The sequence below is a fragment of the Gymnodraco acuticeps genome, unplaced genomic scaffold (genome assembly GCF_902827175.1).
Source record: "Gymnodraco acuticeps unplaced genomic scaffold, fGymAcu1.1, whole genome shotgun sequence".
Taxonomy (NCBI): domain Eukaryota; kingdom Metazoa; phylum Chordata; class Actinopteri; order Perciformes; family Bathydraconidae; genus Gymnodraco; species Gymnodraco acuticeps.
The window spans coordinates 963,076-987,349 of NW_022992177.1; the positions used below are offsets into that span (position 1 = coordinate 963,076).

The 24,274-nt window shown below is 39.7% G+C and overlaps 1 protein-coding gene across 1 annotated transcript; it reads left to right on the top strand.

The window, feature by feature from the left end:
* Positions 1-1,280: 1,280 nt before the first annotated feature.
* Positions 1,281-23,149, top strand: cd82b (CD82 molecule b). Its single transcript, XM_034204907.1, has 9 exons — positions 1,281-1,433; positions 6,551-6,626; positions 7,811-7,883; positions 13,461-13,585; positions 15,002-15,076; positions 16,863-16,961; positions 18,098-18,271; positions 20,719-20,802; positions 21,247-23,149. The coding sequence occupies exons 2-9, from the start codon at positions 6,564-6,566 to the stop codon at positions 21,322-21,324; spliced, it is 771 nt and encodes a 256-aa protein (XP_034060798.1). The 5' UTR covers positions 1,281-1,433; positions 6,551-6,563; the 3' UTR covers positions 21,325-23,149.
* Positions 23,150-24,274: the final 1,125 nt, after the last annotated feature.

A 24,274-nucleotide genomic window follows, 5' to 3' on the forward strand; every position in this document is an offset into this window, starting at 1 on the left:
TAGCACACACTCAGAGCTCACAGCTCCTCATATCTGTTCAGAAACTGGACACAAGTTAAACATGTAGAAACCACAGACTGTCTATGTCTTGGCGAATACAGTCGCTGCTTTATTTATGTCTGTATGACGTTGTTGTGAGTGTGGACCATAGGTGTGGACGGAGCAGCAACAGGTTAGTTTAGCCTGATGGGTCCGATTCCATTCAGAAAACACGCATTTTAAAAGCTTTTCACCTGCCGTCTTATCTGCAGACTTGTCAAAGCGTTAATTCATGGTTTTTATTAACCGTTATCAGTATGTAGTTACTTCGGCATCACTTTGAAACGTGTATTACAATTAAATCACGGTCAAATATGTTCATTTTGTTGTAGTTGGTATCTCTCATAGGATTTACATGGAGATACGCCCCGCCCCCTCTCCAGCGCGTCTTGTTTGAATGACAGGAGCAAACACAGCTGACAGACGCGGTGAAACTCGAGCGATTAGAGCGATGCGAATATTGGGTAGTCTACCATTGTATTTACATGGAGATAAGCCCCTTAAAAACCATGAATTAATAAAGCATTAATTCTGTGTTTACTCCTGTCATTCAAACAAGACGCTGGAGAGGGGGCGGGCTGTATCTCCATGTAAATCCTATCGGAATCGGATCGATCAGGCTAAACTAACCTGTAGCCGCTCCGTCCACACTCACAACAACGTCATACAGACATAAATAAAGCAGCGACTGTATTCGCCATGACATAGACAGTCTGTGTTTTGTATATGTTTAACTTTTGTCCAGTTTCTGAACAGATATGAGGAGCTGTGAGCTCTGAGTGTGTGCTAACAGATAACGGCTGATGTGTTGGGCCAATCACGAAGCGTAATTTCTTGACTGGCAGCAAAAACAACCAATCACAGCAGTGCTTCTATGGCTGGCTCTGTCCAATCACAAACAAGAAGTGTTCTCCCTAAGGAATACCCTTTCCGTCAAATGTGAAATGCTGTGGTGTGGTGTTTTCTGAAATGCTGTAGTGTTTTCTGAAATGCTGTAGCGTTTTGTGAAATGCTGTTGTGTCTGGCACTTCAGGGCCACCGTAGCACTAACTAAATATTGTAGTTTCGTCAATGTACTATGTCAAACACTCAAATAAAAATATAACTTTGTAAAGGCTTGTTTAAATTAATAGTTTTCTATAAAAAATGCACCTGTGAGGCTTCTGTGCAGTTATTTTTGCTTGACCGGCAGGAGAGGGTTAATAACCCAGTCCAACGCCCCAGTCTTCCGAGTGAGGGGTGTGAACACTTTCCCACACACTCTCACACACACACATCCCCTCTCACACACACACGCACACACAGACGACTTGTTTCTCAGCAAAGACAGTTTAGTCAGCAAGCAAGCACGAAAGGAGACGGTCGACCCTCAACCATCTGCTACAGAAGTTAAAGTAAGTGTTGGCGTTCATCATGTTTGAGTGTGTCTGTTTTAGCTAGTGACGCTAAAGGCACGTTAGTTTATAGTTGACGTAAACGTGAAGCGAAAGTAGAGTTAACCTGAACTGATATGAAGTCCCTCGTTTAATATGTTGTGTAAAAAGTTCGCTGTACAGTAGCAACCTGCCGTGGTCATGTCTCAACTGTGTGTGTATGCAGTTAACAACTTTGTTTGCCATCTGTTAACGCCGGTGTTACGCGGCTCATATGTAGCCTATGTGAAGTGTCTTTAAAGAACCTCATAACATAAGTAAACTGATTATGTTAAAGCTGTTGTCAAGTGGTCCAAAAATGAATATGAGGAACCTATAGGATTTGCTTCACTTAATGGAGTGATCGTGAAAAGTAATTATTTTAGTCCAGAGGTGGATTAAGTAAACAGATCCTGTATGGTTTTAAAGGAGACATAGTGTATTACAAATGTCACTTAAGTAAAAGTACAACGCGTTAAGCTTAAAATGAAATGAAAGAACAACAAGTAAAAGTACTCATTCTGTGCAATGGCCCCTTACAGTAACATACAGTATTATTATGAGCCAAATTTAATTAAAGTATCAAAAATAAAATTATGCAGAAAAGCTCTTTCAAAGTATATTTAAAGCCTATTATTTTATCCTGTTTTCATCACTTGTACAAGCATTTTAATCTTCTGGTTTGTCATTCTGGAACCAATTTTAGATAATTTGTCAAATACATGATTGATAGGTAGTGAAGGGAGCTAGAGCTACTTACAGTAGCTACAAGTAGCTAGTAACTATGAGTGGTAAATACATGTAGTAGAGTAAAAAGTACAATATTGCCTCTAAAATGTAGTGGTGTAGGAGTATACAGTAGCATAAAATACTCAAAGTATAAAAAAAATGAACAAACCCCTATTTTGGACGCTTTGTTGTTACATTCCTAATCAAAATCCCTCTTGAGTTTGTTCTCAGACCCATTACTTTACAACAAAGGGTTCAAGGATGGATCTATAATTATATCAACTTAATGTTATTATTTTATGATATATATGTCTGTAAGAATGCTTCTTCATTTGTGAGCTTTTCTGATACATTTCTTTACTTTGGCTATACAGAAGAAAAGAAGGATGCCTCCGTACTTCTTGTGAGGGCATTTCCAGTTGCAACAGTGCTCTTTCAGCCGTCTTGCATTAGTGCAAGCTTTTTTAGCAATATTGTGGTTTACAAGCATAAATCAATATCTGAGCAGGCACACCTACTGAAGTGGAAATTATTGTTCAACCCACTAGTCTTATGTTTCATTTACTTTTACTAGAGACATTATAAGTAGATTGAGATCAATCTATTATGAACTGACAATATTTGAAATGGTCATTTGTTAGCTTTTGGGTTGTGGCCACCTTTCCCATTAGTTAGCCATGTCTTTAGCCGCTGAGTGACACATTTACAAACTATAATATACTGCGAGATTAGTAAATCTTTAACAGATCATCTACCCACATCATGTATCTTTGAAAGACACAGATAGAGGTGAGTTGTTTGATGATGTGCAGAACAACACAGCCTCAAGCGATTAGATAAAGAAGACTCATTGTTGATTTGTAGCACAAATTGGACTTCAAGAGGTAATATTATCATTTGCAGCTATTTGTGACAACATACTACTTTTTTACAACTTAAAACATGGAATCTGTTGTTAATAGTGGACTGAAGACCATCACTAAAGCCATTTTATAGTCATATGGCCACTGGTTTATTATCGGCTTTTGTGATTAAACAGATGATCGGTAATATTTCGTAAAAAAAGATGAATGAAAACCTTTACAGACCTACAAATACTTTGATAACAAAAATTATCACGACTTGTAGCCTCTATCCACATGTTTGCAAGCTGAGATACAAAACACTTAACTGAAAGTAGACAACTTCCAGAAATGTACTATATGTCCCAAAGCTGTTTCCTATTCTCAAACATAAATGCAAATGTTTGAGTCACGGGAAAATGCACTGAGATAAAGAGCTACATCCTGTCTGAACACAGGGACTTACAACATTGTTGCAGATGTTAAAACAGGATTCTGGCATGGTATTAAGGATTTAGTATCATACGAGTGTATGTAGCGTGATGGCCTCACAGATGTTTAAATGGGTCATATATGAATATAAAGGGAGGAGGTGGTAGACGAAGGTTGGCACATTGCCTTGCTTTGTGTGTACACCAGGTCTGTAGTTGATCCATTCTGGGTCCATTACAGACACTGTTGATGCCATCTGCCACTAATGCTGCCTTCATAATCATATTACTACACCATGCTTGTGTACTGGCCTATTAATGTAGTGCACCCCCATGGAGAAGAATGGGGGCTACAAAGGGGATAAAAGATGACTGCATGGGGTCACAGAGTTTGGAACGTTCCGGTGACTCATTTGCAGCTTTCTTAAAGAATCAATTATTTTCTGCATGTGTTTTTTGTACTTCTAAGCCTCAGCTTACTCATCTTCTTCTCATCTCACATTGTCTTTTTAATTGAGCATTAGGAATACTTGCTGTTATACAAGGTTACTGTTTCTTGGAACAGCCGTTTGGCTCTGCTTTGAATTTCCATTGCACTTTCCAGACTTTATTTTTTACCCTGGAACAGATTTGTCATTCTCTTTGAGGGAGTCCAGTGTGATTGGGTTTGTCTAGGTAGGTTCAGCAAATAATACACGTATAAAATGGCACCGTAGCTGCAGTACCTGCTTAATGTGTAAGCATGCATTACACAGTAAAAGTATAGGTTTGTGGTTTTGTTTGGCTTTGGAGCAAACCTCAATATGTTCAGTTGGCTGCTTCAGAAACAAATATGCTTTCCTTTTTATCCTATTGAATTTGTTGTTGGAAAAATAATAAGTAGCATTGAGGCATTGCTTTAGAGTTGTTTTCAGATGGAGGGAGCTCAGTCAACAAACATTTGTTGTCATACAATAACTAAGCCTTTAGTTTTAACCCCCATTGCTGCACACCATCTAGACACAAAGACCAGCAATCTCCTTTACGGATTATCTACTTTGCAGGGGTATCTGCTTTGCGTTGAGCCCTGTTTAGTTTTGTAAACATGAATTGTGTTGGTCTTTAGGTTATCGAGTACATTAAAAAGCTTAGTATTCGTGGTAATAGTAATAATACCATTAACCTCAGTCGTCTTTTGACAGTCCTGCTGTACAGATTGTGTTTTCCAGCCAAGCATGGTGCATTCAAAAATATATACAGTTTGTATTTACCCATGTAGCTTTTGGTTACTTTTATAACAAAACTAAAGTAACAAGAAAACTGCTCTTTTGATGATAAACAACATCTCAAATGGTATTTCTTTCAGTGTTGTATCCATCCTACTGGTACTGACCCATGACTCTATTTAAGAAGATTAGATTAGATGAGTAATTCTGTTAGGAAAATTGTAGAAATGTGATACAAAAACTGGTTTTAATCAGCAGGCTATAGTTTTAAAATACAGAAGCAAACACTATGGTAACATTTCTAGGTGTGTATTTATAATGTGTTGTGATGCATATGTTGAAAGAAAATGGTGACAGGGATATCATTGCTTCCCTTTCCACTTGCATGTTTCAACAGTTACAACACTAACCAACTGAAGGACAACAAGTAAAGCAGTGATTAAATGCCACCAAAGATAATATGCAAAGTAACTCAAAATAATTGAACTGGTAATATAACATATAAGTGAAGTAAAAATGGCAATGTTTCATGATGCCAAAATCCCTTTCTCCAGCCACTTTCTACACTTGCCATCATTTGGAGTGACTTTTTTGTCTTTAGTAAAGGAAAACAGTGCTGAGTAGCAGTACCCTTTTACCCTATATTCAGAAATAAAACACTATAAACATCAGGTTTTTGCTTCCAAAAGTAGTATACAGTACATTGTTCAAAATAGAACTAAATACACAGTATTATAAGCCCGGGCATTGGGAAGAACCTACGGTTTTGATGGAGAAGAGAACAGCTTGTCATCTTGGGAGTTGTCTCTATAGGTTATTTTCAGACTGCTCAAATAACCACAATGGCTGGTTATACTTTCAGTGCTCCCAGTGAAGGAGAAGCTCTGGTTGTGGTAATATTTGTATTTTACTTGTGGAGAGAGAGCGTTTCATAGCATGTCCCTACTGTGCTGTGTTTGTGTTGCTGGCCTACAGGTGTTAAGGAAAATGTTACTCACAGAAAAGTGACTAAATGCAGTCATATGTGTTGGCTTGTGCAATCGCGTATACATCTGAACAAACATGTACATGGACGAATGAGAGGAAAACTGATTGGACAACACTGCAGACCTCAGTGTAACATGCCCAAACCTAAAACGTCAGATAGCTACAGTTCTGAACTTGCTTTAAGTGTCTGATTCACAACATTAAAATGTTGTTTGTCATGTGGTTGTATGACATCAGTCAGACCTTTTTAAATATGACTGGATATGGTTTTATAGGCTACTGATTTGGCTCAAAATAGTGAATGAAAGTGATTGCAAAACGATGTGTTGTGGTTGTAACCAGGCTTTTGACTCCTGGTAAACAAAGTTGTAGATGGGCCTGGTTCCCTTCTGCCTGTGATGACAATAGACTGTCTAACCACATGCTGTCATGGTTTCTACACACACAGTCATCATGACTTCACCTCTCTCCACTTTGTGGTGGTTTCTCCTCAAATCTGTCTCATCCAGGTGGTTCCCCTTGTTTGTTATAACTATATTCGTTAACAAATTGGCCTTCAAAAGCATACTATGCTCTTACAACTCAATGTTTACAGACAATGGGCTAATTGTCTTTAACACTAGAGCAGGTGGGGTTGTTTAATACTGGCTAATAGTCAACAGGGCTGTTAAATGAATTAGGCTTTTGAAGATTAAAGCTGTTTAATCAGTCACCCCACTGTGCAGATTTTCCTGTGTCCACTCCTTGTGTTGTAGCTTTAGACACTTTCTCAAGGCTAGCTAGCTTTGTTTTGTTATTGTATAACTTCTTTATCTTGTGTCTGGCTTCTCTTTCCCCACTACACAGCGATGTAACCCTCTGATGTTTAAATTAACGCATACTTTCCATCTATTTCTGTCTTCCAGAAGGAGTGCCACCATGGGGAAAGGATGCATCACAGTCATCAAGTACTTTCTATTCCTCTTCAACCTCCTCTTCTTTGTAAGTCATGACATGTCTTTATCAGTGTTCTGTGGCAGTGCTGCAATAACTGCAAATCATAGCGTGCGCGCTCAGAAACATGTTGCACGACTTCTGCTTTATTTACCTAAGATAGAAGGATATGTGTGCTATGCTCTTTCAGTTGAATCAAACACTCATTCAGAGCAGTTTCATGCCTTTCAGAATGAGTTGTTATTTGAATAAGCCTCCTTGTTCAAATAACAATCGAGAGAGATACAGAGAGAAATGTTGCTGAAACTATGCCTTGAGTGAAAGACTTTACAGAGTACCTTTAGCACAGCCAGGTCTAAACCACAGCATATGGTTTCTGTTTGTTCCCTCCTCTCTCACAAGTCCAGGGCTAGATAAAACCCCAGACTCTTAAAACTGCGAGGATGTCCAGACCTTTCCAATGAGACTGCGGCTGTAAACCTGACGCAGACCTTTTGATGGGAACACTCAACCGGTGTCTAATAGGAAGCGTGTGTGTTTGTGTCAGTGTTTGTCCATGTGGACAGATCAGACTAGTGAAGCCAGGAAGTGGTGGGCTAATGATGACTGCCGGGAGCTCAACAGTCCCTCAAATGAACAGCTCCTAACCAGTGCTCTAATGACTGTTGTTGTGTTGGGGAGGAGCGGGAGTGGCTGAATTAACAGAACCTCTCATCTATGCATTTAGCCCCCAGTACAGAGCCCCGCCACCTCTAAACAAGGGCCTTCTTAATTACATAGAACTTCATTTCCTCCTTACATGGCTACATAATGGGACATTTTCCGAGGCTTTCCGACGCCAGGGACAAAACTCTCACGTCCAGAGCTGATATTTATACTCTTGTCTTTTCCTATCATCTTGACCCCTTTATCCTTACTCAACTCTGTTCAGTTTGCTGTTCTGAGAAGGATATGGGTGATTTGTAGATCTGTGGCTGGCTGGTTGGTAATTGTGAGAAAACTAGCAGAGTGGGTTTCTTGATCCTCTCAACATCCTCTCTGCATGTTGCTTAGAGAAACACAGATAAGCAGACATTAAGGCAAAGTGAAGAGTTAGGATCTGATTATTTCCAGATGTGACAGACTGAGGGAGCATAAGTATGGCCCTCTGTTTAACACACCCTAGCACAGATTCTGTGTTTCACTTTCAGATGACTTTTGGTGCCTGACTCTTTTCTGTTTCCCTTCCACAGATCTTCGGAGCATTGATCATGGGCTTTGGCCTGTGGGTCCTCTTTGATAACCAGAGCTTCATTGCTGTTCTACGTAAGTGAAGTAACACACACACACACACACACGCTAGGGCTGCTCAATTAATCATATTTTAATCGCAATTACGACTTTGGCTTGCCGATTATGAAAACAATATAATTCAAATAAAACTTTTTTTTTTTAATGTATTTATTTGTATTGGTTTTTCAGTTGAATTATGCTTAAAGTTCAGGGTAATCAACTGTTAAAAACATACTGTTCAATACATTTTTTTAAATAAATTGATGTTTTCAAAGTAAATGGATAATCGTTTTTTAATAATCGTGGTATCAATGATTGACCCTAATAATCGAGATTCAGATTTTTGCCATAATCGAGCAGCCCTAACACACACACACACACACATACACGCACGCACGCACACACGCACACATACACGCACGCATGGACACACGCACACACACACACACAGGCTGCCACGCCCTTTAGTGATAACATTCAGCACTTTTGACCCATAGCACTTCAGCTGATAGATAGAGATCGGAGAATGTGCTTGTCAAATGCTATAAACTCGAGCCTGCTCTGCTGAGCTTATGTGGATTTTATCCCATAGGAATCGTTCCCAAGGAACCACTAAGGGATTTTTTCGGAACAAACCAAAATATGAATCACAGATGCAACTTTATGACTTCTTCAGTGATTCAAAGGCTTCCCTGTAGACTCACAGTGATAGACACATCTGTGAAGATCCAGGGGAGGTGATGGCTCACATGTCAATGTATCTTATGTCAGTAAAAAGCAGCTTTATTTCCCTCACAGTTTCCACAGAGTTGTACTTTGAACTTGCCAAGTCTCTCAGCTCCCCAGATGGCAGCAGTGCACAGATAGATTCTCCCACCTTCACAGATGTTGGCACAGATGTAATGGTAAAGTCTGCATGGTGAAGAAGAAGCCAAGCCTCCGAACGGCACTCAGCTAAGAGACAAAGTTGTCAGCTTTGTCATAGAAAACAATATATAAGTTATCTGCTAGGAAGACACTAGAGAAAAAATAATGAAACCCAGTTGAGGCTGAAAAAGAACAAGGAACCACGGATGGAAACTCTTAGTTGCCATAAATCTGGTTATAAATGCTTTCAGTGTATTCATCCCAGATGGAGCTTTGCCGAGAGCAGCAGTGAGGTTTTTCTCCCAACATCAGTCTATAAAAAAGAATTCCTTTCAATTTATTATCTGGCAACTTAATATGTGTTGGAAGTCAAATATAGCGTTTATTTCAATAAAACTGTGATACCCTTCTCGTATAGGAGATGGGCATATGACGCGGGTCGCAGAACTACGTCTGACGATAAGTGTTAACCCATTCAGATCAACCCCCAGATGTGTTTATAACATCTCTACTGTGCCAATCTGAAAGACTTATGAGACTTACTGGTCTTTCACTGTATATTTGAGTAAATCACTTTTTTTCTAACTGAAAACACTGGATTGATTTGATTGAATTAAGGAGAAACTATTTTGATTATTGACGATTGTCTAATTGTCATCTTTAAGATGCCAAATGTGAGGATTTGCTGCTTTACTATATTGTAAGTAGAAGTCGCTTTTTTTTAGTTTCTGTTTACAATCCATAACGTTGGGAGGTCTTATTCTGAGAAAGGCCAAACTCTGAGGGCTGAGCAGAAGTGGAGGAATCTATATTTAGTCTGGAAATCTGCGCTGCTTTGACTGATGAGTTGTGAAGAGGCTGAAGTTATTACGAAGACCAACCAGAACTGACCTTGTGCCCTAAACTAGTCGTACTGAGTCTTGCTTTCCGCTGGCTCATGTTTCAGCCCCTGAGTTTACTTCTCAGGGAGGAATCACTCCAGAGTTATTAATGAGCTGAGTCTACTTATCTCCAGAGTGTAAAGGCTGTACAGTATCCATCATTCCTGCCCGCCCCAGTCCTATTGTCGTGAGAATCCAGCTGTTCCTCCTGAGATAGCAGAGATCCTGCTTCACCGATACCCTGAGGATATCCCTTCCTATGTGAGGCTTGATGGCCTTCTCTTCTCCATTTATTATTGTTGTGTAAATCCGGAGTGGGGTCAACTTCAACTCCTAACTGCATCCTTGAATTTGTAACCTCACTGGAAATCTCTTACCACTCTGTAAAGGAAAAAAAAAGCTGCAGGCATCTCTGTTTATTGACTCTGTGTGTTCCCCTCAGAAGTTTTACCATTGCCTGACCATACACAGGATCTCTGTGTTTTCAGTTTCCATTCTTTATGAGTTATATTAATAGAGGACTCTGCAGCTGTCCCAAAGACTTCAGGGAGGGGAACTTTGGGAATGTTTTGGTTTCAGGACACCCATTTCTCAGTTAAAAGGGCATCTTCCCCTCAGTGTTCACCCCTTCATATAAGTGATGTTATTAGTTTACCTCATTGACATGATGCCTTCCGTTTATCTTTCTGTCACTTGCCAAAACACAGCTTGCCTTATGTTTAAACAAAAGTCAGCTCTGGAAAGGAGGTCTGGGAGCCAGAGCAGTTTGGAAATATGCTCCAGATTCATTCTGAAACTTTCCAAAGTCATGAACAAAGAACCTGGTTGTAAAAAGTATCTTTATTTGGGACACTCTAGAAATTATGCACAAAGCTGGTCTGCTGACGTTTAAAAAAAATGTATCTGTGCAAAATGTTAACCGTTACCTTTTTTCGGCTTTATACAAATTGAATGTGTGGCTCTGGTCATGTTTACAGAAGGACCTGCAATACCAAACAGTCCCTCCTCCTCCTCTTCCTGCCTCAGCAGCTTTCTTAAAGGGCACGATCGTTCTTTCTTCTTTAAATGGAAAGTTCTGTGGAAACCACCTGAGGAACTATTTCAGAATAACTAGCAGCGACCTACATGGAAATGTGCCATGGTACATGCTGACTTTAGAACAAGTGCATGTGTATTAACCACAAAGCACAGGTGCACATGTAGGAAGGTTGTAAAGTACACCCTCTGTTGCTCTTCAACTCTGATGTACTTGACAGAGGCTCTAACAGGAAACATTTTTTTAATTTTAAAATAAAGATATACAAATAAAGCTGCAGCTGTGCAAGTTTGCCTTTTCCACAAAACTGCCCTGTCCATATTCAAGAATAATAGCCATGTAATACAAAATAGGAACATTCTGTCTACAGAGAAACACTACAGGGCTTTTTAAAATTGAAACAGAAAGGGTTGAGTTAGAGTAAATAATATATATTTTGTATCATGTCCGTTACATATCCTATGAGGTGTAAACATGTCTGTTCATCATGTTTTCCACACCCTGGCTATGTGACAGCTCTCATCTTTTACCATGGCCAGCCGGTACTGATTCTACATGATGTGGGAGGAGATGGTCCACAGATTAGATGTATTGCCATAACATGCCAAGAAAGTCTACTGAAACTGTTTGAGACTGCATTAGAATTGAACAACGTTTCCTCCTTCTCCAGGGAGTATGTTTTGACTAAAGTGTTTGTTTAATCATGTGGCTGCAGGGAAACCACACAAAAAACATCTTTCTCACTTATAGTTCAAACTGTTCCTCACCCTTATTAAATAACTTGTGATCTACTTGTGAAAATATATAATGAAGTTCCACTGGTGACATCTCTATAATGTTTAATTTGCCTTTAGTGCAGTGAAACAGTTCTGCCTCACATACTGGAACTAATAACTATAAATAAAGACATGAAGTAGTATCTAGCAGAATAAATGATATCTTCATAGGATGCAGTCCCAGTATAGCACTGAAACATCAGTACTTCCTCTATTCTATCTCTGCTGTAGATATTGAGCCTGTGTGTGTGCTTGCGTGTTGGCTCGCATGTGTGCTTGTGCTTTGTGTGCTTGTGTATGTTTTGATGGGAAAGATTAAAATAACATGCTTCAACAGAGTGCTGGATATATACTCTGTGCTTGTCTGCCTCCCTTTAAATGCTACCCTGTAGCCACATACACTCTCTGCGTATGTTCACCGACGTTCTTCTAGCTTTCAATTATTCTCGTACCGCCACAACATGTGTTGCTCCGTTAACATATGTCAGCGACGTAAATGCATGTAATAACGTCTTTGTACCGGTATCTATATTTTGTCTGAATTTTAAATTAGCATGTTTATTTAAAGTGTCTCAGTACATTACACCATCTATGTACAACACATGCAACCAACCATTTATAATAACAGAATCATAATTAAGCCCAAGATGACTACTCAGATGTCCTATTTTGGTCCAACCTAAAGTCCAAAAACAGCTGATTTCCAGAAAATCCATTGTCGTCACTTTACAGAAGTTGGAAGTAGAGGGTTGTTTTTGATCAAATTATCTTTGTGGACTGATTGAAATAGTTTCAACTCTTGCTAACGTAAATAAGTAGGTGTCCTTTTGACAGAGTTTATTTAAATATACTTGTATTGTCCTTGCTTCAATTAAAGCTGTCAAAATTGATGTACATAATGCATAATACAAAAGAAAATACCTATGGAATAACACATATCCGATAATGAGGCGAGCTGCTAAAGGCAGCAAATATATATTCCCCTATAGATGTTTCAGAGAATAAATAAGTTTTCATTTATTTATGTCTGCTTTCAAGTGTAAAGCTTTCAAATGAACTGCCGCCCAACTGATTGCTTATTTGTCTTTGGAAGAATAACAGCTTGCATCCTGTGATAATGAGTGCACAAAGTAACACCAGTGTACGTACTGAGCATGGCTGCCATGTGAGGTGGTGCCTGAGCATGAAGCAGGACTTTCTTTTGGTTCATTTACAGTAAGTTGTTTTCCCAGTCTTTGGAACAATACATATTCGTTGTACATATGCCATACTGTACATGATGATTGCTGCATGTAGCATCAGCAGCCAATGGGATGATAAGGGAAGCATCATTGCATAACAGTCATTGCGTCTGTCAGCTTCTTCACTAAATAGATGGGGCTGAGTTATCTGATAGCTGACTGCTGTGCTCGGCCCAGGAATCTTTTGGAGCTGGAGCCATTTCACAGAGCTCCAATTCTGGCTTCATCTGCAGACGCTCTGACTCTCTGGAGCTCCTCAAGCGGAGATAACACACAGCCACATAATGGCTCCAGTTTATCTGCTCTCCAGCCCTCCAATCTTCCATTTCAGTCGTGCCCGCTCCTCCGCCTCCTGAAGCCCTCCCGCTCTACATACCAAAGAGGGAAATCAATTAATCTCACCGCACATTGGTCCAGCTCTCTCTTGTGGCCTATTAAAATGATCTTTGTGGGAGACAAACTAAAAACCTTCTTGAGAGAAGAAGAAGGGTTGCACAGTGAATCATTTGTTGGCTTCCTGTAAGCATCAAAATGGTTTTGTATGCCTTCCTCTCGGCTGCATTTGTTTGCAGGCCAAAGTAGAAAAACAAGAGCAAAGGTCTGCTGCAGTTATTCTATCATGGAACAAAATGTGTAGTGCATTGTTTTTGCTAACTGGTTGTGTTTTGTGCTACGTTTAACTGAACATAACTACACACTTCACTGTAAAACTGTGGTAGTGCAGGTGTTCAGCAGCACACATATATCGTTTTCAGTGGTTTTGTGTAAGTTTACCTCTTCCTCCTGTCTGTTCACACCTGTTTCTTCAGAGGAATCATCAGACACGGTGAAAGTGGCGTCCTACATCCTCATCGCTGTCGGCTCCTTGTCCATGGCCATGGGCTTCTTCGGCTGCATAGGAGCCATCTACGAAATCCGTTGTCTGCTGGGTTTGGTGAGGAATGATATTCACTTTAAGCTCCAATGCTAACATGCTACAGATTGTTCTTCTTTCTTAGAAGCAGGAACAGGGTGAACACCCCCACCACTACGAGATAAGGCCATTTAACGTATGTAAGATCTAACATATGAGTCATTGTCACACAGGAACTAAATGTCCTGTTTTTTGACACAGAAAATAAATTGGTTTTAATATTAAATTATATAACTCTGGCAGGGGAGTCCTTCCTCATCTCTCTCTGTCTCCCCTCGTATCCTGTTATCTCTTCTCCAAATTAAGTATCTGAATAAATCCATAAAATGCACCAAAGTAATACTTAAACAACTCCCAGTAGTGTGTGGCCCTCTAATCCTGCAGAGAGTTTGGAAACATTCACCTAAATGCACCTGCTTAAGACCTCAGGCTTGGCTAAGAACACATGACAGATTCCTGCTGACAGTAAAGCCCTTTTGCACTTGTGCTTATGTGTGGGCTGGGGGCTCGCAGCATGTGTGGATTTACAGAGGGGGGGGGGGGGGTGGGGGGGGGGGGGGGTGGGGGTGGGGGTGACAGGGATAAAGCCAGGGGGTACAACATGAGTGGGGATGGGTGCATGAACTCTTCAGCGTTAACCCTGCTTGGGGTTAACTGAAGAACTGCTGTGACCTATTTCTCCGAGTGATAGTGACCAGCTGGCAAAACACACACACACACACACACACACACACACACACACACACACACACACACACACACACACACACACACACACACACATGAAGCTGTTAAAGGATCTTTAATGGCTTTATTCATAAATAAGGCTTTAGACTCTAGAGATTAGTGATGCTACACAGATTAACAACACTTTCAAATGTAAGGTATCTGCCCAGGAGCTTTCTTTACTGCCTGTTTATTTTCCAGTATAACGTAAGACTGAAACCTGCAAGACAGGTTTTTTTTGGCTCGAAGACTGTGACATTTGGGAAATGTATTAGCCAACAGTTGCTTATTTAAACATTCAGCAGTTACGCAGCAACAGTATTGTCAATTTGGAGTTTTTGGCCACCTGATGAACGTAAAACAGGAATGGACTCCTTCTAGGCAATGGGTTTTTGGGGCTTTGTCAATAAAAACAGATGCCTGCTTTGGCCTAAAACAACACAATAAGAGCAGTGAGATTAAACCTAAAGCTTAAAGGTGAAGGCCGATGAGCTGAAACTCCCTATAAAGCTCTGTTAAGCAGAAGGGCCATGAATGTCTGTAGGTTCAAGACTACATGCTACCCCTTTCTCATTATTACATCTTGTGAAATTGGCAAATCATTAAGTCTGTTATAGCTGCTTAAAAAATGTTGTTTCTCTATTGAGTATTCCATAACTGATATCTTGCAGTATTGTCAGTGTCCTTATGGTTTTTCTTTATCCTCCTCAGTACTTCACCTGCCTCCTGCTCATCCTCATCGCCCAGGTCACTGCTGGAGTTTCAATTTACCTCCAAAGAGAACCGGTAAGACTCTTTACTTGCTTCCCCTATTCTCAATTTCACTTCTAATTTCTCCTTCTCTTTACAGTATCCACTTTTAGTCTTCCTAATTTCTTCCCCATTTCAGTCTCTGTCCTCATTTGATACTATTCTGATCGTTAACACCTACTTCTCATACCCTCCCCCTCCCAATACCCTTCCTAACACATGGTGACACATCGGTATTCACCCTACACAGCTGGGATGGGCTGAGGCAAACCTGTTTGTGCGCCCCCTGTTTCCTTTGATGGAACACAGGTTTGTACCCTAACCAATGGAAATTGACGTGTGAAGTTGGATGTAGGTGGAAAGTGAGATAAATCAGTTGGACTGAAGCACATGTGTGACAATGATAGAGAACTTATCAACAGACCTTTGCACTGAATATTGTTTCCATCGTCGTCTTTCTTGGTTCCCCTGCTGGGTGTTTTTGTTTCTTCTGTTGTATGGGGAAGATAAACACGTTCATGGTGAATGTGTGTGTGTTGACAAAGCTGCTGTCATATGATGACATATACAATTGGTATGTCAAACGCTGCCTCATCTAAAACAGTAATTATCACCCCAGCACCAGAAACCACTTTCAACTGAAGTCTTTGAGGGAACAGCACCGCCTACAGGCGAGATGATCAACTCACCAGAGTTGAATCAATACACCGTGAGTTGTGTGAGAGCCTATTTAGAAAAAAATAAAGTCCATCAAAATGTAAATAGACATTGATAAACAGATAGATATATAATAATCCCAGGACAAACTTTAGTGTTTAACACTAAGTAAAAGCGAAATTAGAAAACAGGTCACCACAAACCCGAATTTTCATGTAAACAGACAGCTGAAGTGTTCTTAACGTTCCACTTCTTAAGATAAATAAGTCATTTAAAAACCCACTGGATTATCTTTAAAAGCAAAACAAAACAGATCATCTGAAAGCGGAAACTAAGGGAGATTTCACATCAACGGCGACAATATTAAACATGTGTTCATTAAAACACTTTTAAGTTACCAAATACACCATAAAATGTGGGTGACCATTACACAGAACTCTGTTCTGTTAAATAAGGGATCAAATCAATTATAGCTTCAGCCTAAATAATACAGGCAGTGTGTTTGCACTGTGCGAAGGGAGTGTTGTGTTTGAACACTCAACCTCTCGGACTGGTTTCATGCTCTGAAGCTGGTCATTCTCTCCCAGGACAAAAAAGCTTTTGCTTTGATAAGCCTCACACCTGTAGGACTCCGGGAGGGCAGAGGCAGTTTCAGCTTTTAGCCTCATGTACAGTATGTGCACCCATGTGTGTTTGCGTGTATCGCTCAGCGTTTGTGTGTGCAGCCTTAGACGCGCTCCCTGTGTTTAAGGCTTACCACAGGACAGGGTGGTGCCATTTCCCAGAATAGGGTGAGGCTCTCACTCGTCTCCTGTAGCTCTGAAGGTGCATCGCTGCCACCCCTCTGTGGTCTTACACACATAAACACAGAGTGGAGCTGCGCCTACTAAACCCATCACAGGACTTCACAGGGCAATACCACCCGAGGTGTATCCCTAAGAAACATTAAGTTCAGATGTTGCTAGTACATTTTAGAAACAAGATTCAGCGTGGGTGTGTTGTTTTCTTTTCTTTAACACTGTGTCTCTACCATTCACCAAATAGATTTCCATGTGGACAATCTGTTTACTCTTCTGACAAGCATGCACACACAAACTATTCATCTACAGCTATAAATGTGTCAAGTATAAACAAGTGACCAGTATTTATTCTTGTTTATTTCCAGTTGAAATATGAGATGGCCAAAATCCTAAAGGACATGATAATCAACTATACCGGTGAGAACAGGACCACAGAGCACACCTGGGACTACGTTCAGAGGACGGTGAGTTAACTCCTAGCCTGGATTGTACAAGAAACACCCAAACGTTTAATATAGAAGAATTAACTAAATGCATCAGACAAATATATTGTACTACAGTTCAGATTGTACCATCAATACCCCTAGCCAATGACCATACAAATGACTGGTATAAGAATAAATGCCACATAGATCCATGTAAAGCAGCAGGTAGGAAATGAAAGGAAAACGTCCCTTTACACTGGAACCTGTCTGCATGATAAACCACATCATTTAAATGGCCTTAGTTAGCTACGTTTTGGTGCAATACTTTACAAACAAAACCAATTACAAACAAGCCATGCCTTGCCTATTTGATTTAAGTTATTCAATTATTAGTTTTAGTACAGAATTGTATTTAGATGTCACTGCCAGTGTCACGTTTTGCACCAAATTATGAATTACCCTTTTAAAAAAGGTTCTCCACTACAATATGTTATAGGTGATTTGATTTTTGTTAAGAGTGCTCAAAACCTTGGAAACATACATGTAACAACTGCAACAAGAACAACAGCTACACATTGTCTTTTCCCTCACTTTGAAACCCACCGACCTCACAGTGAACCCTTTTAACTGAATCTATTTTCTACTGCGATCTCTGTGGGTTTCAAACTAAATTCCTTTCACTTGCTTTGTATTGTTTCGAGCTGGGAGTGTAAGATTTAGGAATGGATATCTCAGGATCTCAGCACATAAAACTGAAACTATTTGTACAATCAAACACTTAAAGGGTATTTATTTTCTTTTTACTTGGGATAAAATGACTCATTTAACTAATCAGTACATGGCAAATAAAAACAGGTCAGCTGATTGTTCTACGCTCTGATAAAGTGTATTCATTTTCTTCCCTATCTCCTTCCTCCTTCTCTCACTCCCTTTCCTGCCAAGGCCCAAATCTTTCTGGAAACAGCAGCCAAGAACAGATTAGGCTCAAACAACATAAAAGAGATTTTCCTTTACTGATCCAATCCATTTCTAGTTTTGCTTTCATGTAATTTACTTAACTAATCATTTCCGTCTCATCCTTTTAGCTTGCTATTTGTTTTTGTGCCTTTTCATTCAATCCTCTTCTTTATCTCCATATCTTTCACTCACATCCTCCCTCTCTTTTATGTCCCCAGATGAAGTGCTGTGGATGGACTAGTCCAGGCAACTGGTCTGAGAACGTTTTGATCAAGAACAACTCCGAGAACCTCTACCCGTGTTCCTGTCGCAATGAGTCCCTGCCTGGCACCGACATTAGGGACGTCGGGATGTGTGAGCACCTGTCCTCAGAAACACCCATCTATCAAACGGTACATAACCCATAAACTGCAGCGCTGTTCTGTTTCTCTAATGTTGAAAATCATTTTGAGTTTACTGATGAAGCCAACAGCTGTTTTCCCAATTGTCCCGTCTCAGTTCAGTATCAAGTATCAACGCTGTCAGCAAATAATTGCTCTGGCAGTATTTGTGAATACATTGTTGTGATGGAGTAGACTAACTCTGGGATCGGTTATTAAATCTTTCCAACTGTGCCGTCTCGGTTCATAAGTCTGGGGTCACTCAATTCAATTCAATATGCTTTATTGGCATGAATGTCAGGTGAACAATATTGCCAAAGCGTCAAGGATAATACAATTAAATTGTGATATATTAAAAAAAAAAATACAATCCATTCATTAAACAATTTACAACAATATATTATTGAAAAACCACAAGTATCAAATGTAAAAAGAAACAAACAAACACACACAAGAAAGACACATGAAGTAGAGCAGTGGTTCCCAACCTGGGGGGCGCCAAATATTGCAAGCGGGGCGCCAGGCCTCAGATGATTTGAGGCCAAATATCATATTTAGACTTTTTTTTTCCACACATAATTCTAACGCAATAAATGATTGTCACTAAAAGCCTTGTCTCTACATTACAACAAAATATAAAAAATAATTGATTAATTAATTTGAATAAAAATTCAAGTTGGTAGCTATTAAAGGCATAAAAAGACAGAAATGTATAATTCTTTCTTTAATAGAAATGTTTCTTCTGCCCGTGAAGTGTCCAAACCAGGCTTTTCTGGATAAGCGCATTTTTAAAACATAGTCATTGTCCATGCCGGTTTCAGTTGGATTATTTGTCACAGTTGCTCCGATCAGATCGGTTTCTTCCATTTTGTAGATTATTTACGATTTTGGAATCCACATAAACAGATCGGCAAAATCCAGTTTACTTTGAGCATGTGTTTTAAACAGTTTAATCCCTTTGTGAATTGTTTCCATTTGCGCGCCGTCCTTTAATTTCTTCATACAGCGGGAATCCAAATGAATTAATCCTGAGTCCAATAACCATCAAAGTCACTCCAATAGTGCTCCTTAATTACGCTTTCATCCTCCTTTAACACAATACTTCACATTCATACAGTTTGTGACAGTAGTTGTAGTATTTTTGAGACTTTTAAACTTTAATTACCGCTGGCGCAACTTCCAACAGGAGTCATTTGGGGGGGCTCTTGGGAAAAAAGGTTGGGAACCCCTGAAGTAGAGGACTCTCTCACTCAGGCAGCGTGTGAAACTGCTGTGTCCAGCAGCTGCAGCTCCAGCCTGCCGTTTGCTTCACCATGCTGAAAGTTTTACTGTGTTTGCATTGTTTAAATGTTGGTTGATCATGTAGAATCACTATACGGATGTGTTAGATATTACTTAATTTAGTATGTTTTGCTTTCATTCACAATATCTCCACAAAGGGCGAACATACGATTATTTTAAATGTGTTTCTTTGTTTTGTTAGTTTAAAGGGTCACTATTATGCTCATTTTCTGTTACATATTTGTATTGTGTTCCACTACTGTGACTTGTTTATATGTTTTAATGTTCGAAAAGGTCTTTTATTTTTCTCATCCTGCCTGTGCTGCAGCACCTCTTTTCACCCTCTGTCTGAATCCAGAGCCCGGTCTGCTCTGATTGGTTAGCTGGACAGCTCTGTTGTGATTGGTCGACCTTTTAGAGATGTCCCACCCCTTAGTCTATCACGTAGAATGTGTTGGAACGCTAGCCAATAGAAGCCGAATGTAGTGGTGTCACTATGGCATACGTTTATATATAGGACTGCAATAGAGGCGAACTTTGGGATTTTAGCCTTTGCAGACCATTTACATGCACAAAACATATATTACACACTACAGGCAGTGGATAGCTAAGGAATAATAGGGCCCCTTTAACATTTCCCCTTGATGATGAATCTTTATGAAAGGGTTGGCAACCTGTGTTTGCTACCCTGGCCTACTGGTTCATATAAATGGAAACATTTTCAAAGTGAATTCTAACAGTCTAAAGCAAGCCTGCCTCGTTCTAATAGACCATCCTCCTTTACATATTACACAGGTCGGTGTGACTGGTGTTGTGAAACTTCGGCTGCCGGCTCCGTGTGTCACTATGGTCGTACTGAATTAGCAGAGTGAACACCCACAGCTGAGGCGTGTTATTTGTGTTGTGAAAACACCAGGAAAGCTCTATTATTCTGTTGTTTGGTCTGCGTGTTTCAAAAACGTTTCTCCCCCTGTTCATACCGCTTTCCTCCACTCTGCTAGGCCGTGTTATTCTTCCACTCACTGACCCAGTCCAAAGACAACAGTTGTGTTTTGAAAAGGCTCTGTTCATGTCCGGCAGGGATCACGTTGCCATTCATCTCTTCTCCACTCATCGCCCTGAAACCCCCCTCTTTCCATGTCTTTCTAAACCTCTCCCTCTCTTGTTCTCTCCTTCAGGGCTGTGCTGCCAGCGTGGAGAAATGGCTGCTTGACAACTGTGGAGTTATTCTGGGTATCTGTGTCGGTGTGGCAGTCATACAGGTATCCATTTTTCTCCCCTGACAGATATTTTTCAAACTATCTTAATATCTATACTCAAATGCCATGTGTACTCTATCTTTTATACAAGTGTCACTATAAGTATTCCCCCTGTTCATACTGGCAGTGAATCAATCTCTCTCTGATGCAACTACATTGTTAAAGATAATAGTCAATCCAAAAAACTAAATGTTTGTTTAAAAGCTAAATGAGTTATACAATTTTTGGAAATCCAGGTGTTGGTTTTCTTGCCAAGAGTTGAAGTAGATATGTGGGTTTTATCACTCTGATGTCGTTCTGTTAAATATGAGCTAGCCTGAAATTCAGTTAAATGGTTCCCCTAGGTTTGGATGGAAAACTGTCAACTCTTGTCTTTATTTTTAAATGAGGGCTCCATTGTTCAGTTTCAACTCTGATAACTAAGTCGACAACTTCCTTTTTCTCCAGCTCCTCGGGATGATCCTATCCATGTGTCTGTGTAAGAGTGTCGTCCAGGAGGATTATACCAAAGTACCGAAGTACTGATCTGAAGTCTGAGCCAGCTTCACACGCAGATGCATGGACTCTCTTCCTCTCACTCTTTCTCTCTCTCTTTCCTTGTCTCACTTTCTTATGAACACACACACACACACAAATTAAGACAGCTGTCTCCACCACTTGAGCCTCTCCTGCCTTCACAGCTGTTCAAATTTATCACGCCCCATATGTCCCACAAACACACACCCACCTTTCAATCAATGTTTGACACACTTGTTGGACAGAAGTCTACAAGTTACCATTGTTGTCTTATTATTTTGTGTTTTTTAAGGAGACGTTTTTTTGGTGGAAGCCTGAGAATTGTGCATGTTTGATACTATGCAGAGATTCATCTATGTGTTGTTTTTGTTTTTTTTTCTTCGCTGACCTCAGTGAAGAGCTTAACATAGTTAGTAGAGAGAGCACTTTAGTGACACTTGGTGAGCAGTGGGCCCGTGACTGTGGGGCATGGAGATGAGAGGGAGGGTGTGGGGGGGGGGGGCGTGGTCGACGCTCTCAAGGATTAATGCCACTTTGTGATCATGCAGTTGGTATTTTTGGTGCAGAGGGTGGAGGAGAAGCCCAGGGCAGGGCTGCTGTGGTGGAGATTTCAGTTTCTCTCATCAGCCCTGATATTAACCTCCGTATACATCCAGCGCCACCGCCTCCTTCTCCCTCCTGCTATCCATCATCTGTGAGCGTCTCAAAATCACGCCTCTGGCCTCCTCTCGGGTGTGTCTGACTGGTAACCAGTAGCTTTCCAAAATGGCTAGTTTTGCATGAAGTAAGCGTTTGTATGATGTGTTGAGCGAGTATTTTTATTTCTTATTTTATATTCTCATGTCATCTCTGTTTTTTTTACAACTGTATATATATGACTGTTAAGGGTTTATGGCACATCAGTGCTTGGTCAGCGGTTTATATGGGAATGTTGTCACCCACATGCTCTTGTTTTAAGAGTCCTATTGTTCTTGGTTTCCTCTCTATTGTTTATGATGTACAGAATGTGGCGGCCACAGCAGCCCGTCAGCACTATGTTGGTCTAGATCAGAGAAATTGGAACCCTTACAGTGAGTCTGTCATCACTCTTAAAGCCATGTTTTTATTACTTTAACATATCATGAGTTAGTGAACAGACATCCTGTCATATCGCCTGCCCTGAACATCTTTATTTAAGCTCCTCACACCTGCTGTCATTTAAAAAAATCGTATTTTTAACATCATAGTAGTAACAAAAGAACACAGCAACCAGAAAGTATTTCGTTTTCCCTGGATGATTTGCTGTTTTCGTTTGGCCTGTTTTTATATTATCGTAACAAGAGCAGAACTAAAACAATAGAAAACGTGCAGTGATTGCATGTTACAGAGGCCGCTATGACCAGAACATGTTAATCAACTCATGCTATCTTTGCTAAAAAATATTTCTACAATAATGCTGCTTTAAGTATCTTGATTCCATATCTCAGTTATTCCTCTTAATTTCAAATCACTATTATTGCTGAATTAATGGTTAATGTAGTGGATAGATTGCACTTGTATCCAGTTATTTCAAATCATGTTCATCAGTGTGTACAAGAGGGGCAAAAAGTGTCATTTAAAAAAGAAAAAAATAATTGTATCTGTCAGAATTACTGTCAGTTATTTGTTATGACCTGCCCAATTAAAACATTAATTTATCTACGAAGGCTTTTTTGTTTGTGTTTAAAATATGTTTACACTTTTACAAACATTCATTGTTTTGTTTAGTAGAAGAAATACAGTAAGCCATGTTAAAAAAATGTTTCTTTTTATTATTGAGACTTATTATTAATAAATCTGAACCCACTAGACTCCATTGATTATTTATTTCATTTTGTGTGTCTCAAAATGCAGCAAAACTTGATATGAAGACTGATTTTGTCAAGCAGGTTACTAATGTGTCTTTTCCTTGGTCATTTGTCAGGTGTTGTACATAGTCCATCCAGTAGATGGCAGTATATATTCACAGTGTTGCAGATTCAGTCAGAAATGCACTTGGACATGATGAGCAAAATGAATACAGTATGTTATGGTGTTGAAGTTTAAAAAGAAAGATTATTCATCAATGAATTGATTATGTTTTAAATTGTTGATTTGTAGAAGCTGCAGGTGTTATAATAGCCTTCAAACAGGTTTTAAAGTAACTCCATATTTAACCATCTATCATGTTGCTATACCTCACAGCTAATTTATTTATTTTTTATTTAATCGTGTTGTATTTTCTTGATAAGTTAGTTGACTACCCTGTGGCTGAACAGAACAAAAGGCTCCACATCTATTCATTTTCTCACAATAACAGGATTTTTACAATAAGAGCTCCGCCCTTATGATTTAAGTGCAATGAATCTTATCAAGGCAAGGGAGCCTCATGATGTCATGTCAGAAACTAATACCTCACCACTGACTCAAGAGCACTGTTTTTGAAGCAAAAAAACATGGCACCGACCTGGCTGCTCCAATCTAATGTTTTGTAAGACTCTTAACCACAGTATAATGAATACAGTGTTCTCTCTGGACTTTTTTCAAGTTACAGAGCCACATTTCATCAAGGAGCTGTGTCAATGCTGAGTGCTGCAAGAACCAAACATCACACTTTCATTTCAAAAGGAAGTGGATTCGAGTAAAAAAATGTAGTTACATTTTTCAAAATGTTTTGAACTAAAAAAGGATTTGTATCAGGCTCAATAGATCAATAGATAACTTGAAAAAAAAAAGTTTTAAGTAAACAGCAAACAGAGTTTTACTGTGAAAGTTTAGGGTTAAAGTCCCGATGTGACAGTGTCACAGCGATGTTTATCTCATTTGTTTCATATCAATTTGATCAAGAAATGTTTCCACAACAGGTTAAATGTAATGAGGGAAATGTTATGTAAGCATTTTAATTCTTAAATGGCTTGAATTTTACCTTTAGCAACAAACAAAAAAGCTTTTGAAATGCAGC

Bases quoted from the DNA above. Each gene is read 5' to 3' on its own strand.
- cd82b (XM_034204907.1), top strand. From the start codon at position 6,564: ATGGGGAAAGGATGCATCACAGTCATCAAGTACTTTCTATTCCTCTTC. The intron at 13,586-15,001 runs GTGAGGAATGAT...TATCCTCCTCAG, and splicing joins TCCGTTGTCTGCTGGGTTTG to TACTTCACCTGCCTCCTGCT. The intron at 15,077-16,862 runs GTAAGACTCTTT...GTTTATTTCCAG, and splicing joins TTTACCTCCAAAGAGAACCG to TTGAAATATGAGATGGCCAA.